This window comes from Gorilla gorilla, chromosome 16 (assembly GCF_029281585.2).
Source record: "Gorilla gorilla gorilla isolate KB3781 chromosome 16, NHGRI_mGorGor1-v2.1_pri, whole genome shotgun sequence".
Taxonomy (NCBI): domain Eukaryota; kingdom Metazoa; phylum Chordata; class Mammalia; order Primates; family Hominidae; genus Gorilla; species Gorilla gorilla.
In genome coordinates this window covers 41,677,348-41,693,825 of record NC_073240.2, presented here as the reverse complement: position 1 = coordinate 41,693,825, position 16,478 = coordinate 41,677,348, and the positions used below count along the sequence as shown (strand labels likewise).

General features: G+C 46.8%; 1 protein-coding gene across 1 annotated transcript in view; it reads left to right on the top strand.

The window, feature by feature from the left end:
* The window catches only part of INO80 (INO80 complex ATPase subunit), a 136,940-nt gene extending 132,650 nt beyond the window's left edge, over positions 1-4,290 (top strand). The window contains exons 35-36 of the mRNA XM_031002339.3: positions 86-301; positions 2,716-4,290. Coding sequence (XP_030858199.2) covers positions 86-301; positions 2,716-2,933 — 434 coding nt within the window. The 3' untranslated portion in view covers positions 2,934-4,290. The remainder of the gene's footprint in view (positions 1-85; positions 302-2,715) is intronic.
* The last annotated feature ends 12,188 nt before the right edge of the window (positions 4,291-16,478 follow it).

Genomic DNA, 16,478 nt, shown 5'->3' with positions numbered 1-16,478 from the left:
TGTCAGGAGAAGGTGATGTTAACATCTTGGAGAGATTGACTTTTTTTTTTTTTTTCTTTCCCTTTTGGCCCATTTGTTCCCACAGGAATTTCCATTCAGGAAATGCCAGCTGCAGGACGTGGTCACTCAGCCCGAAGCCGAGGCCGCCCCAAAGGTTCAGGAAGCACAGCCAAAGGAGCAGGGAAGGGTCGGAGCCGAAAGTCCACTGCAGGCAGTGCTGCTGCAATGGCAGGAGCCAAAGCCGGGGCTGCAGCGGCCTCTGCAGCTGCCTATGCCGCATACGGGTACAACGTGTCTAAAGGTACAGAAGCCCAGGGTGGCTGCAGACTTTGTTCTGGTCAGAGACAGTCTAGAAATTCTGTCAGTCAGGTAGAACATGTAGGAAACCCTCAAGCCGGGAGCTTTCTTCCTAGAGCCCCAATTGGGGTTCTTCTTCTTTGTAATAAGCACTGTTGACTCACCCCTTGCCCTCCTGACGGTACAGGGCTGTCTGTGGATTGGAAGTAGTTGTAAAAAGGGAGAACTGAATTGTGAACTGTACTACTTTAAACATTCTGAATTTTTCTTGCTTTGGGGATTTGTTTTCTTCCTAGGCTTTTATTTCTGAGATCTACATTTTAGTAATCCAAATTAGCATAGTTAACATTCATTCAGCTGTGTGATTTATCACCTAGATATGAGGCACCTGCTGCATGCATAGGAGTATACCACATGGGCTGGGCACAGTGGCTCACACCTGTAATCCCAACACTTTGGGAGACTGAGGCAGGCAGATCACTTGAGGCCAGGAGTTCGAGACCAGCCTGGCCAACATGATGAAACCCTGTCTCTACCAAAAAACACAAAAAATTAGATGGGCGTGGTGGCGCACGCCTGTAGTCCCAGCTACTTGGGAGGCTGAGGCACGAGAATTGACTGGACCCTGGAGGTGCAGGTTTCAGTGCACCGAGATCAGGTCACTGCACTCCAGCCTGGGTGACAGAGCAAGACTCTCTCAAAAACTAAAAAATGTAAAAAGGAGTATTCCACATGGACCTTGCTCCTGAGTGTATAATAGCAATGAGAAGGGGAAGCCAAGCATGCAGTACGCTTAACAGCAATCCACGGCAAAATACAGGGGAATGAAAAGGCAGCCACGGCGGTTGTAGGTCAGGAGGAGAGGGAACCATGGACCTGCTGATAAGTTGCCAGTCTGTATTCAAAAGGGAGGAGAAGAATGAGGAAGGATTTGGACTGGTGACAGAGAGCTGGCAGTGGCCAAGGCATACTGGGGGTCACTGAGCAGCTTAGGTTCCACTGAAGAGGAGCAGTAGAGTCAAGGTTGGAAACACATGGCGAGGCCTGCTGGGCAGGAGCTTAGCAGATTTGTGACAAGGGGCTGCAGACAGTTTGAGGAAAAAAGTGGCTGTTGTGACCATGATATGTGAAGGATGATTGTAGCTATAAAGTACAGGACATTTGAGTGTGGTAAGAGAGAGCCACTTACAGACCTTTCTTCCCATTCAATACGTGGGCTTAGTATTAGCTCATAGTTGTAGCAAGTAAAGGCATACTAGTATAGAAAGTGCTTGGAGTGTAGTAATTGCTCAGTAATTGTTAGTTTACTTGCCTTTTCTCCTACTGCAGGAATCTCAGCTTTCATTTATTGGTTCTTCCAGGAAATATGAAGTATGATAGAGGAAATATGAAGTATAATAGCCTCGCCCAGTGTTTCTTAGCCCTTTGCCAACTTATCACATCCTTGGAAAACAACAGTCATGCCAGTAGTCCAGGCTGCCGTGGCAGGGTCTCACCCATGGCTGGGGCATTGCATATACTCATCAGGGCTTCTCCTCAGAACCTGCACTGAGCAGAGGGAAGAAAGGGTGAGGGAGATAGAGGGGGTAGAGCAGCACAAGAAAAACCAACAGTACTTGGCAACTGGAAATGGAAATCAAGGGAAAGGAGTGGTTCAGAGAGTACCTGCGGTTCCACTGTGGATGAGGAGAGAGACATGTCTGCCCATCAAGCACTTAGAATTCTTTTTTGGAAAGTAAAACCAGTACACATGAAACAATTGAAGAATCAATGTGTTTATCACATGTAAGTGGATTTGGCTCATGTAGGAAAAAGGGAAGTTCATTGTTGCCCAGGGAGTCATCACTGAAGATGGGGGATTTGAGCTATGCCCTTCAAGTGACACAGGCCTTGGAGAGCAGGGGTGGCCATTGCCAGCGCAAGGAGAACTGTATGAATATAGACACAGGATAGAGAGTGGGCAGCCTTGTACCCTCTGGCCCGACTTACTGGAGAGTAGCAGGAGCATGAAATTGAAAAGGAAACATCTTATCACACTTGATGTCCCAAGAAAGAAGAAAAGAAAAACCTGTTTGTGCCTAGTAAGTTACAGCTCTCATCCTGTAACTTTGGTGTCTCAGATTGTAAAATGTGTGCTCTATCTAGAGTGTCAAGATGAACATTTTACCATCTGTGGATGAAGTAGTATAGAGAGGGTTGGGTAGGTATCATTTTCTCTTAAAAATCTATCCCTCTTACTGAAAAGACAGTTGACAGGAAGAGCAAGCAAACATGCCAAGAAGTTGTTAGCAAGGAGTGGCAGGGAGGAATTGCCCACCACTTCTTCTCCAGCTCAGACTCTGGTAACCAAGGCCACAGGCTCCAAGGAAGCTCACGCGGGACTGGTGCTTACGTTCTTGTCTCTCTCCGTCCCCACAGGAATCTCCGCCAGCAGTCCTCTGCAGACATCCCTTGTTCGGCCTGCTGGCCTTGCTGACTTTGGACCTTCAAGCGCCTCTTCTCCTTTGAGTTCCCCTTTGAGCAAGGGAAATAATGTTCCTGGGAATCCCAAGAACCTCCACATGACCAGCAGCCTAGCCCCAGACTCTCTGGTCCGGAAACAGGGCAAAGGCACCAACCCCTCTGGAGGACGGTAACCATCTGGGCCCTCCGACTTCCTTCAACCAAACCAGGGCTAGAGTCCTGACCTGCCCGTGGTCTTTGGATGGCTTGCCCCGTGCAGCATCTTGCATCCTGAGTCAGAAGTGGAAATGTCCAGCAGGGGAAGGACAGGCAGGTGGATGGTGTGAGCACTTTTATCATCTGTGTCTCATCAGGAGCATCTGGGGTGCCTGTAGGAGGAAGGCACAGGGCAGGGATCAGCCCCACTGCATCTCAAGTGAACTGCATAGCCAAGTCTTAAACCTCTCACGGGGCAAGCCTGACACAGACCCCCTTTAGATGCTCAGGCATACTGTTTCCATCCCCATTCCACTCTTCGGCTCTGACACGTCCCTTGCAAAGTCTCTGCAGGTGCTGTGAAGAGCCTTCCATGGCAGAGATTTCTCTTAAGATTGTGATTTCTCATAGGGCTAGTAAGGGAGGAGATTGTGTACCTGTTGTCCACAGTCTTCAGGCAGCTCCCCAGGTCTCTGAACCCCATTTGCCAGAGTGTCATCATTGAAGAGAGCAGTGACTGCGAGAGATGGTGGAGGCTGCTAAGCATGGCAGAGGCTAGAGGAAGTCTATCCACAGGCAGTTGTGTTCCCAGCAGTTCCTCCCATCCTGCATGGTTCACACCAAGAGAACCTTCAGATCCTACCAGCAACAGTAGCACCTTCCACCCAGGGGACTCCCAGAAGCCAGTAAAGAGACCAGGAGCCACCTCAATCAGCAGGACAGCCTCACTGCCCCTCTTGCAGAGTCCCCTTTGCCCATCCTGAATGCACAGTTTCCCCGCTCATGCCCTTCAGTCCCCTGCTTGGCTGTATGCACTGTCTATATTGCACTGAGAGAGGAAGGGACAGCAGGAGTGAGGTGAAGAGGGCAGAGAGAGGGCAGGCTCGGCACCAGCCCTCCCAGTCCGGCCAGCCTGAGCTTGCTGCCCTCCAGTAGAGACAGAGGGGCAGTGTTTGCATGGGAGGTGTTTCTGCCTGCCCCTGCCTGATGTCCCTGGTGGAGCAGGTACCTCCGGGCGGGCAAGCCTCTGATTTGCACACCTGAAAATCGCGGAATTGAGTTTCGATAGATTGATTTTTAAAACTTTTTTTTTGGAGTAGGGGGAATAGGGGAATCATTTAATTTAAATCATTAAGATTCCCCTGCTCAAACCCAGACTCCTGTGTACAGATGCTATTTAGAGGGAATCAGAAAAATGCCAAGCCTTTTCTCTTTGAATGTGCTGTCTATTTTTATAACTGAACTTGTACATATGTATAGAGAGAGACACATCTTCCTTTTACTAACTGGATAAAAAAATCTTAAATAAAATGGAGTGAGATAATTTTATGTAAATTGAGGTGTCTGTGGTCTTTGCAGCTGCCTCTCCTTGGAGGCAAACTAGAGCCCTTGGTTGATGTGGCAGGATACAGGGAAAGCAGAGCCCTCGCCTGTGATCAGAGAGGACAGGGGTTGGTGGGACAAGGAGTGACTGTGGGTGTTTCCTCAGTAGCAGAATTGATTGGGCTTATGAATTTGCCTCTGGCCATCAGAAAGGAGGCTTGACCAACTGTCTGACATGCAGTGGTCAAGGCCCTTGTCTCCATGGTGGGCTCTTTATGACTCAGGACTTAGACCCCAGGACTGAGGTGTGGGCGGCTTGGCCTGGGCGCCATTAAGCAGAGCTACGTAGTGGTCATCTTAATAGTGACAGTGTTCTCAAAGTTAGCTGCACTCTTAAGAATCATGAAAGAAAATGGTGAAATACATTCCTAAGGATGCCAGAGACATCCAGGCTGTGAAGACTTAGCTTGGCGATAGTTGGGAAAAGAGCCCTAGTTCCCAGCCTGGCCTGGCAGCCAGCGTTTCTCTGACTGGGTGAAACACTGATAAGCTCTTGTATCACTTTTGGGTAGGGCTCATGTGGTTCCCAAGTATGCTGGCTGTGTGGCCTCCCTAGCCTTGCTCACCCTGCACGCTGTTGGTCAGGGTGGGCTGGCTCCTGGGCAGCTGATGCCCACCACAGTCACAGGGATCAGCCTTTCTTCATTGACATCAAGTACATTACTAGATACTCTGGATCTGATCTTGCTGGTGAACTTGACCAAGGCCTCACACAAAATAAACCAACATCAGAACCAAGCAGCTCTACCTTTACATGCTATGTAAAGATTTTTCATAAGAAAAGAAATTTGAAACCTGAATTGTCCCTTAAGGCAACGCTTCTCCAGTGTTAATGTGCATACACATCACCTTGAGATCATAACATGCAAGTTCTGTTTCTGAAGGTCTAGGTTGAGGCTTGAGACGAGTTTCTTGACAAGATCCCAGGTGATGGCCATGCTGCTTGCTAGTCCTTGGACTACCCCTGGAGTAACAAGGCCCTAGGGGTGCCTTCCAGCCCTGCCAAGCAGAAAAATCTCTGCTCTTTGCTTATATGCCCGCACCCCAGCCAGGAAGCCCTGTGCAGGAAATACTACTTTATTTTTCCTCTTACCCAGCTTAATACACCTGATGACAGAAAATGAAATCCTAGCATTTCTAGAGAAATTCAATCCCTTATGTTTTCTCCATTTTTGTTTTGTTTTTTCATTTTTAAACTGTCTGTTCATAATTTTCTCCATCACTTCCTGGGTAGCACCTCTGTTGGGCATGTTAGGTATGAGAGAAGGCCTCAGATTTGCTACTGTCCCTCTCCTGTGTGGCCTCCACCAAGATGCAATATGTCATGAAGAGTCTGTGACCCCTGGACTCAGTGTTTCCTGTGCCTGTGTCCTTTTATTGTGACCACCAGACTCCTGGATCAGTCATCTTTCTCAGCTAATTCCTAAGCTCCTCTCAGGGGGCATGGAGACCGTTTGGCTGCTCTCCCACGCTTCTCTGAGACTGCCAGAGAGTCGCGAAACCCCCAACTGGGGAGGCAGCATGTTGACCATGGGTGCCCAGTTCAGCCAGCCTCATGGTGCACATTCAGACCACTTAGATGGTGGGGTAGGGAGGAGAAGGCAGGTTGTGTTCTAGAGAAAGCAGAGATGTCCGGTTGTCACGAAATTGTGTGTCCAAGTACTAAGGCGGCCCACTGCCTCATCAAAGGACCCTGAGGAAGCTGGGTGCCTCCCTTATCTGGCCTCTGGCCTCTTCCTGCGCCCTCATTTCTTTCTTGCTTCAGGTCCTGGGACTTAGCTGGCTTCCCTTTCCTCTTCAAAACTGCCACCACCCACTCTCTCGCTCCAGTTTCTCCCCCAACCCCCACCCCCACCCCCGTGGCAAGCTGCTGGGGGATGGACTCCTGGTTCTCTCCTAGCTGCTGCCAGAAGTGAGCATCGTGCTTTTCTTTTTTTTTTTTTTTTTTTTTGAGACGGAGTCTTGCTTTGTCGCCCAGGCTGGAGTGCAGTGGCGCGATCTCGGCTCACTGCAAGCTCCACCTCCCGGGTTCACGCCATTCTCCTGCCTCAGCCTCCCGAGTAGCTGGGACTACAGGCGCCCACTACCACGCCCGGCTAATTTTTTGTATTTTTAGTAGAGACGGGGTTTCACCGTGTTAGCCAGGATGGTCTCGATCTCCTGACCTCGTTATCCGCCCGCCTCGGCCTCCCAAAGTGCTGGGATTACAGGCGTGAGCCACCGCGCCCGGCCTTTTCTTTTTTTTAAATTAAGGATTTTCTTGCTCATCAAAACAAGGACACCAGACAAAAACAATACTGTATACAGAGAATTACAAAGCTTAATACTTCACAGTCCTCACAGAATCCCTGCCTACAGTTCCTGGCACCTTCGGTGAGAAACAAGGATTCCTGAGGGAGAGGCTCCCGGACTCTTACCTCCTTCCTAGAGAGCTGAGTTCTTTCTTCCAGAAAGGCATATGGAATGTGCATCTGTGAGTGCCCACAAGGCCTCTGCTCTCCTGCCACTTGGGATTTCATTGTTCTGGCACACAAATCTCAAAGATAAATATGTGGCCCAAGGATTGGGGAGGCCCCTCTGGGTCTGACTTGGCAACAGCCTCAGGGGAAGAAGGAAGGGGGCACAAAGGTTCAAAGTTGGAGGAGGTGGGGAGTTTTCTAAGTTTGCTCAGCTGATGCCCCCCTAAAGCAGCTCTGGGAGAGAATGCCCGGCCTCAGCTCAGAATGTTCCACCCTCCTACCACCCCCAGCACATCACCACAAACCCCACCCTGAACTAGAGGCCCACCTCCCAAGCTGTTCCTGGCTGCCAGAGAAGAAGAAAGGAGCTCCCCTCCCATTTCCCAGGTGAGAGGTCCCAGAAGACCTATGCTGCTCCATGCCTTCTACCCTTGAAGAGATGGTGCCAGTTACCTGGGGATGTCTGAGCAGAGCGGTGGGGAGAGTTCAGGTCCAATGGATTGTCAGTGCAGTTCAGCTTCAGCAGTCTTAGTTTGCCTTCAGCCCGGTGGAATTGGGAAGAGCAGCATAAATTCTTACCTAGAATTTTTCTGAATAGCTAAGTCTTTCAGAGGGCTAACATTTTAACCCGGTATTTTAAGCACCAGAATTTGGCTTGGTTAGAACTCTCTTTTAAGGATACTGTGTCACTGCATGGCTAAACAGAACATACCGAACATACCTTAACCTTTCCTAAGGGCTTGGGGTCATGTGGGCATCTGCTGCTCTCAGGCCCACTGGGACATACTACTGTTTCCCCCAGATTAAATCATGCCAACAGCTACACTGCTACAAATTGTGTGTGACAGGATTTTGCTCTGTCACCCAGGCTGGAGTGCAATGGTGCAATGACAGCTCACTGCAGCCTCGACCTCCCAGGTTCAAGCAATCCTCCCTAATCAGCCTCTACCATAGTGTTGGGGTTCCAGCCACAGTTCTTAAGTTCTGAATAGTACCAGTGCCAGCTGCCTCAGTGTTTTTGTATTTATATGATGAGATAGCTTCTCCTCTTAAAAAATAAAAAAATCTGGGCTGGGCGCGGTGGCTCACACCTGTAATCCCAGCACTTTGGGACGCCAAGGCGGGTGGATCACAAGGTCAGGAGATTGAGACCATCCTGGCTAACATGGTAAAACCCTGTCTCTACTAAAAATATAAAAAATTAGCCAGGCGTGGTGGTGGGCGCCTATAATCCCAGCTACTCAGGAGGCTGAGGCAGGAGAATGGCATGAACCCAGGAGGCAGAGCTTGCAGTGAGCTGAGATTGCACCACTGCACTCCAGCCTGGGCGACAGAGCAAGAGTCCGTCTCAAAAAAATAAAAATAAAATCTTTTCTTTTCCCCCAAACACTGATATTAACACCCCTTCTTCTAATGTACCTTTTCTAAATTGTTGGGGGCTTGGAAATCATTTAACTAACATCAGAACTTCTGAGCTAACAAAAAGAACTTCAAAGGAGGATTGTAGGATGTCCTAGGAATTAAGTAACTGAGCTTCAGTGCGTGCTTTCCACGGATGCCTGTGGCCCTCTGCTGGGCCGCAGTACCACAGTTCTGGTTAAGTAAAGTAACGTTCTAGATAAGGGTGTTCCGGTTTGAACCAGTTCAATAAAGTTTGTTGATTTTTACTCTTTTTTCATTCTTTGGAAAAAAGAAAAAAAGTATAGATCACCTTGCACATCTAGGAAAAGTTCTGCCAAGGGGTCTAGGTAGTAGACTGGTGCATGCTCCCTCTCGGACTCCATCTGCAGGCAGTGTAAGTCAGTATAGTCCATCACCGGATTTTAGTAGGAGCCGTGAAAATGAAATGGGCAAGCTCAAAAGCCAGTGTCTTTGCACTTCATTCATCTCCACTACCCATGCCTCATCTTTATTGGACTAGGCTGGTCATCCCTAGGGAGTAATTGCAGTGTCTGTCCACTGGTTGGGCCATAAGCCCTCTGACCAGTTAATGTCATTGTTCATGTTGGTTAGGGTAACACATGATGCTGTAACAGACCCCAAAATGCAATGGCTTAGATAAAATATAAATTCTTATCTCTCGCACGTAAGAGTTTGAATTTGGATCTGCTCTACACGATCACTGAAGGTCCCAAATTCTTTCCATCTTGTTTCTCTGCTATTTTGATGCTTTTGTCCTCATCGGCATGGTCATTGCTGGTTTATAGAAATGTCCTAAGGGGCCGGACACAGTGGCTCACACCTGTAATCCCAGCACTTTGGGAGGCTGAGGCAGGTGGATCACTTGAGGTCAGGAGTTCGAGACCAGCCTTGCCAACATGGTGAAACCCCGTCTCTACTAAAAATACAAAAATTAGCTGGGCGCGGTTGCGGGCACCTGTAATCCCACCTACTCAGGAGGCTGAGGCAGGAGAATCAGTTGAATGCAGAAAGCGGAGGTTGCAGTGAGCCAAGATTGTGCCACTGTACTCCAGCCTGGGCAACACAGCAAGACTCAATCTCAAAAAAAAAAAAAAAAAAAGAAAAAGAAATGTTCTATGGGAGGGGAAGACTGGGGAGGGGATCCACCTACTGTACTGTCTTAAGACTTTAGACCCTCAAGTGGCTCACACACTATCAGAGAGAACTTTAGACCTAAGGACCTATCTAACTCCAAAGGAGGCTGCCATGTAATTACGGAAGAAGAGAACAGATTTGAATGGACAGCTAATAGTCCGGACACAACGCTCCAATGGAAAGTGGGCTAAAACACTAAAGATTTATTTTTTAAAGCACTTTCTTTGTGCCGAGCACTGTACATAAATAGAAAATATACACACATGCAAATGGGTAATAGCTATGGGAAATGTTCAGCCATATTAGGGCTCTACAGAAAGACAACCAATAGGATATAGATATATGAGAGGGGATATATTGGGGGAATAGGCTCACATGATTATAGAGACTGGAAAGTCCCACGATAGGTGGTCTGCAAGGTGGAGAACCAGGGAAGCTGGCAGCATGGTTCATCTAAGTCTGAAAGCCTTAGAACCAGGGAAGCCAGTGCTCTAACTCTCAGTCTGAACCTGAAGACCTGAAAGCCTAGGGAGCCTCTGGTGCAAGTCCCAGAGTCCAAATCCCAGAGAACCCGGAGCCCTGATGTCCAGGGGCAGGAGAAGAAGGGTGTCCCCACTTTAGAAAAGAGGGAATTTGCCTTTCCTCTGCCTTTTTGTTCTACGTGGGCCCCATACCATAATCCAGTGAAGTTTACACCTAAAATTAACCACCACATCAACCTCATTAATAAATGCAAAATAAAACCAGGAGATTCCTAGCATTTCCTGTCACACTAGGTGAAATTTGTTTTCACATAATTGCTAAAGTTGGCTAAGCTATAATAAATGAAACATTGTAGCTTAATCTTCAAGAGTCTGTGTGTGTGTGTGTGCGCCCTCTGCATATGTGGCATGAAGCATGGCTCTAGCCTGGGGGACCCCCTGTGCGCCTTGGAAGAGGTGGTCCTAGGGCTGTCCCTTTACCTCCAGTGACACCTGCCCCTGGTGGGCCTCATCCAACATCCAGACCTCAAAGTTGACCTCAAGGAGAATGATCTGGACCACCACAACCCCAGCTTTATTGCCAATGAACCCCTCAATAATCGGCACGATGGGGGCTGAGGGCCAGGAGCAATGAGCACCTGGCTGGCTGGACCACACCTGCAGAGATCAATGAGTGAGGCCCAGCCTGGACAAACATCTGCAAGCAAGTTACCGAGATGGCTATGGAAAACGTTCCAAAACTATCAATAAACATTTTATATCCATGTACTAAAACACAGGACTACATTTTCTTCCTATTATTTTTATAGAAAGTGATATTGCAATATCATTATCACTCAAAAAGGCAAAGAATGTGTATAGCTCTTCACAAAAAAATAACAAGTGATGAGGATATAGAGAAATTGGAGTCATTCATTGCTGGCGGGGACATAAAAGAGTGCAGGTACTTTGGAAACAGTTTTGCAATTCCTCAAAAAGTTAAACATATAGTTATTAAGATTTTGTCTACTTGGCTGAGCCACACAATGTGCAGATATTTGGTCAAACATTCTGGGTGTGTCTGTGAGCATGTTCTTGGACAAGATTAACATTTACATCTGTGGGCCGAGTAAAGTGGATTGCCCTCCCTAATGTGGGCAGGCCTCATCCAATCAGTTGAAGGCCTGAATAGAACAAAAAGCCTGCCCCTCCCTCCCCTAGTGAGAGAGAACTCCTCCTACATGACTGAGATGATGGCTTCTTCCCGCCTTCAGACTTGCACTGAAACATTGGCTCTTTCTGGATTTCAAGCCTGCTGGCGTCTGGCCTAGAACCGCACCATCAAGCTCTCCTGGATCTCCAGCTTGCTCATTATAAGAAATCTCTGCTTCATATCTACATCCTATTGGTTTTGTTTCTCTGGAGAACTTTTATTAAGATAGTTTGTCATGTGACCCACGAATTCCATTCCTAGGTACATACCCAGGAGAAACAGAAATGAAAAAACATCCACACATAAACCCGTACACAGGCCGGGCACGGTGGCTCATGCCTGTAATCCCAGCACTTTGGGAGGCTGAGGCGGGTGGATCATCTGAGGTCAGGAGTTTGAGACCAGCCTGGTCAACATGGTGAAACCCCGTCTGCACTAAAAACGCAAAAACTAGCCAGGCATGGTGGTAGATACCTATAATCCCAACTACTCGGGAGGCTGAGGCAGGAGAATCGCTTGAACCCAGGAAGCAGAGAGTGCACTGAGCTGAGATCGCACCACTGCACACCAGCCTGGGCGACAGAGCAAGACTCTGTATCAAAAAAAAAAAAAAAAGAAAAAGAAACCTGTACACAAATGTTCGGAGCAGAATTATTCACAATAGTTAAAAAATAGAAACTGAATATCTATTAACTGATGAATGGATAAAATGTGATATGTCCATACAATGCAATATTATTTAGCAATAGAAAGGAATGAACTTGATATATGCTACGACATGAATGAAGCTTGAAAACAATTTCTGCCATATCTCAGAAAAAAAATGAAAGAATTCAGAAATAAACAATTGTATGATTATGAAATGTCCAGAACAGGAAAATCTATAGAAATGGAAAATATATTCATGGTTACCTAGGGATGAGGGGACTGAGTGGTATCAGCTAAGGGGAATAGGGTTTCTTTTTGGTCTGATGAAAGAAAATGTCCTAAAAATGATAGTGATGAAAGCTGCATAGTTCTGTGAATATACAGTAAAAGCCGTTGAATTGTACACTTTAATGGGTAATTTGTATGGTAGGGTAATTTCATTTCAATAAAGTTGCTAAGAAAAAGAAAATGCAGCCAGAAATGTAGTGAAAAAGTAGGTTGAACAACATGGAATTGCTCTAACCATATGACTATTTTTACTTACAAATGTGGCAGTTTCAAATGTTTCAACCTATTGATAATTAAAACCAATGATGTTATTTTAAGATTTTTTAAGCTTTTTTTTTTTTTTTTCCTGGAGACAGGGTCTTGCTGTGTCACCCAGGCTGTAGTGCAGTGGTGTGATCAGGGCTCACTGCACCCTTGACTTTCAGGGTTCAAGTGATCCTCCTACCTCAGCCCCTCAAGCAGCTGGGACTACAGGTGTGCACCACTATGCACAGTTAATTTTTTTTTTTTTAAACTTTGGTAGAGACAGGGTCTCACTATGTTGTCCAGGCTGGTCTTAACTCCTGAGCTCAAGCAATCATCCCACCTCGCCCTCCGAAAGTGCTGAGATTACAGGCATGAGCCACCATGCCTGGCCAAGGTATCTTTAAATTTTCTATTATTCTAAATATTCACTTTTGTACTTAATTCACTTTTGTACTTTTGTATTTAATTTCTTTGTTCTTTTTCTTAAAGGCTTCCGCAAATTGCATGAGTTTTAGGCCTCAAACACCCAGATCCCAGGGTGGGAATGTGAAGAGATAGAACCTTTTATAGGACAATTTCACAACGTGTATTAAGAATTTTTAGGCCGGCCAGGCGCAGTGGCTCACGCTGGTAATCCCAGCACTTTGGGAGGCCGAGGCGGGCGGATCACAAGGTCAGGAGATAGAGACCATCCTGGCTAACACGGTGAAACCCCGTCTCTACTAAAAATACAAAAAATTAGCAGGGCGTGGCAGCGTGTGCCTGTAGCCCCAGCTACTCGGGAGGCTGAGGCAGGAGAATTGCTTGAACTGGAAGGCGGAGGTCGCAGTGAGCCGATATTGGTCCACTGCACTCCAGCCTGGGCATCAGAGCGAGACTCCATCTCAAAAAAAAAAAAAAAAAAATTTATGCCGGGCGCAGCAGCTCACGCCTGTAATCCCAGCACTTTGGGAGGTCGAGAGTTAAGACCAGCCTGACCAACATGGAGAAACCCCATCTCTACTAAGAATACAAAATTAGCCAGGTGTGGTGACACATGCCTGTAATCCCAGCTACTCAAGAGGCTGAGGCAGGAGAATCGCTTGAACCTGGGAGGCGGAGGTTGCAGTGAGCCGAGATCGCGCCATTGCACTCCAGCCTGGGCAACAAGAGAGAAACTCCATCTCAAAAAAAAAAAATTTTTAAAACATCCATGCTGTTGTTCCAGCCATTCTATTTTCAGGGATCCCTACACAAGGGTGCCAGAGGGCAGGGCCTCTCAACTTCAATGTGAGAACTGTCTCCTGGGACTCTTATTAAAAATGCAGACTGATGTGCTAGGTCTGGGAGTCATGTCCAGTAAGTTTCTAGGTGATGTGGAGGCTGCTGGTCTGTCTACAGGCCCTCTTTGAGTAGCTGGAGGATGTTCTTTGGTTATCTCCTCAAAATTTCCCCCCACCCCGACATCATGCAACAGCCACCCTCACATGTCTTGCCACAGTTGCCCGCTCAAGGACAGACAGGGAACCCAGACCCAAGGCAGTCAGGGCTAGCTTCACTCCCTCATCCCTAGCCTTTCATCAGGTGGCCCAGTCAGAGCAAAACAGGCCACTCCCATGGTCATGAACAGAAAAGTTTATCACCCAAGGGCTGCAGAGGAGCCAGCCTGAGGGCACCACTGCCAACAGAGAAGGGCAAACTCCAGGGAAATGGAGCAGGATCCCTGACTGAGCCTTGCCCAAAGCTCCCTTCCTCTTAACTGTTGGGTTTCACCACTGACTCCTGTTTGCTTCATGCTTGTTTGAACTCGGTTTTCCGTTACATGCAACTTGGACGAAAAGTCCGTGACAGCATAATTGAACCTAGCAAAAAATTGAGACAACCCAAATGCCTCACAACATAGGACTGGTCAAATAAATGCTTGCATATCTATATGATAGAATGATTAGGTGGTCATTAAAAATCATATTCTCAAGAATATTTGATATCATGGGAAAATGCTCAGAATATACTTAGGAGAAAAGTAGGGCACAAAGAGGGAGCACTAGAAGGAAGTCAGCTTTCCTGGATGGTGGAATTATGAATGATTTCTAAGTTCTTTTTTTTTACGTCATTTTATTTCTGTATTTCTAGCATATCCTACCTTCTCATATTCCTATTTCTCGTACATATGAACAGCCTATTCCAGAATACCCTTTATCTCATTTTTAAATTTCTCCAAGCATAATGGATACCTCTTATTGTGATACAATCTACAGCTCAAGTGTTGTCTTTTGAGACAGGGGTGTCACTCTGTCACCCAGGCTGAAGTGCAGTGACATGATCACCACTCACTATAACCTTGACCTCCCAGGCTCAAGAGATCCTCCTTACCTTAGCCTCTTGAGTAGCTGGAACTACAAGGGTGCGCCATCATACCTGGCTAATTTTAAAAAAAAACTGTAGAGATGGGATCTCACTGTGTTGCCGAGGCTGATCTTGAACTTGTGAGCTCAAGCCATCATCCTGCCTCAGCCTCTCAAAGTGCTGGAACTACAGGTGTGAGCCACTGTGCCCGGCCCAGCTCAATTGTTCTTTTAAAAACCTGTCACTGAGCCAGGCACAGTGGCTCTTCCCTGTAATCTCAGATACTTGGGGGGCTGAGGTGGAAGCATTGCTTGAGGCCAGGAGTTCAGGACGAGCCTGGACAACAATAGCAAGACCCCGCATATAAACAAACAAAAAACACTTCTGTCACTGTTCTGCTTCCAAGTCCTTAGTGGTTTCCTGCTGGGCTCAACAAAGGCTGCAGAACTAATGGGATCCTCAGGCCTTGCAACTTTAGCCTGCGACACTGCTATCTAACTCATTTTTTTTTTTCTTGGAATGTGCCAGTCTCAGTGCTCCCTCAGGGATGTGATTCACATGGTTCAGTTTTTAAATTCTATTTTTTTTTTTTTTTTTTTTTTTGAGACAGGGTTTCACTCTGTCGCCTAGGCTGGAGTACAGTGGTGTGATCTTGGCTCACTGCAGCCTCAACCTCCCAGGCTCAAGTGATCCTCCCACCTCAGACTTCTGAGTAACTGAGACTATAGGTGCATTCCACCATGCCCAGCTGAGTTTAATTTTTTTTTTAGAGACAGGGTTTTGCCATGTTGCCCAGGCTGGTCTTGAACTCCTCATGTGATCCTCCTACCTCTGCCTCCCAAAGTACGTGAATTATAGGCATGAGCCACCATGCCTGATTTTTTATATTCTTTATAACATTCTGTATTTTCCAAATTTGCTACTTGATCATGTGCTATTTTATAATCAGTGCTATTAGGAGAAAGTTTATATTTTTACGGAAAATTAAGAATAAACTCAAAAACAAGAAATGACTTCAATCAAAACTTTTTAAAATTTTTTGTAAAGCTAAGGTCTCACTGTATTGCTCAAATTGATCTCAAACTCACGGGCTCAAGTGATCCTCCTACCTTGGCCTCCCAAAGTGCTGGGATTACAGGACTGAGACACCAGTTAACACTTTCTTATAGTCTCCCTATTTCAATTCAGTTCATGTGATAAAATAACATGGCCAGGCACGGCGGCTCACGCCTGTAACCCCAACACTTTGGTAGGCCGAGGTAGGCTGATCACTTGAGGTGAGGAGTTCCAGAACAGCCTGCCCAACATGGTGAAATCCCGTCTCTACTAAAAATACAAAAAGTTAGCTGGGCGTAGCGGCAGCACCTGTAATCCCAGGTACTCAGGAGGCTGAGGCAGGAGAATAGCTTGAACCTGGGAGGCAGAGGTTGCAGTAAGCTGAGATCGTGCCACTGCACTCCAGCCTGGGCCAGAGAGCAAGACTCCATCTCAAAAAATAATGTAACACTAAACATAAAAATAACATGGTAACCCCCACTACCCCTGAATGTTTGCAAGGAGACTTTGGAGAAGCTGTACTTCAGACTAAGGAATGACTCCAAAGGCTGCAATTTCAGGCGCCATGGGGGAGTATTTTAAGGCAGGTATGTCTTTGTTATGCCTCAGATGCTGAGCTTTGATAATCACTTGCACCGGTTTGTAAGGCTGATGTTTTGGTTTATCTAGGCATAGGACCAGCTTTTCTCTCGGTAGAGAAGGGAGCCCCTCTTCGCCGCCCATCACCAAAATGAGCACTCTTTACCTCTGAGTGTTATTTGTGGACCTTCTCTTTTTGTGCATAAAAGCTTTTTGTCAGATCTGTTTTACTTCTCTACTTATGAATACATAACAAACTTGCACAGTTCAAAATTGAAAACATACAAAAGGGCATAAGAAGAAAAAGTC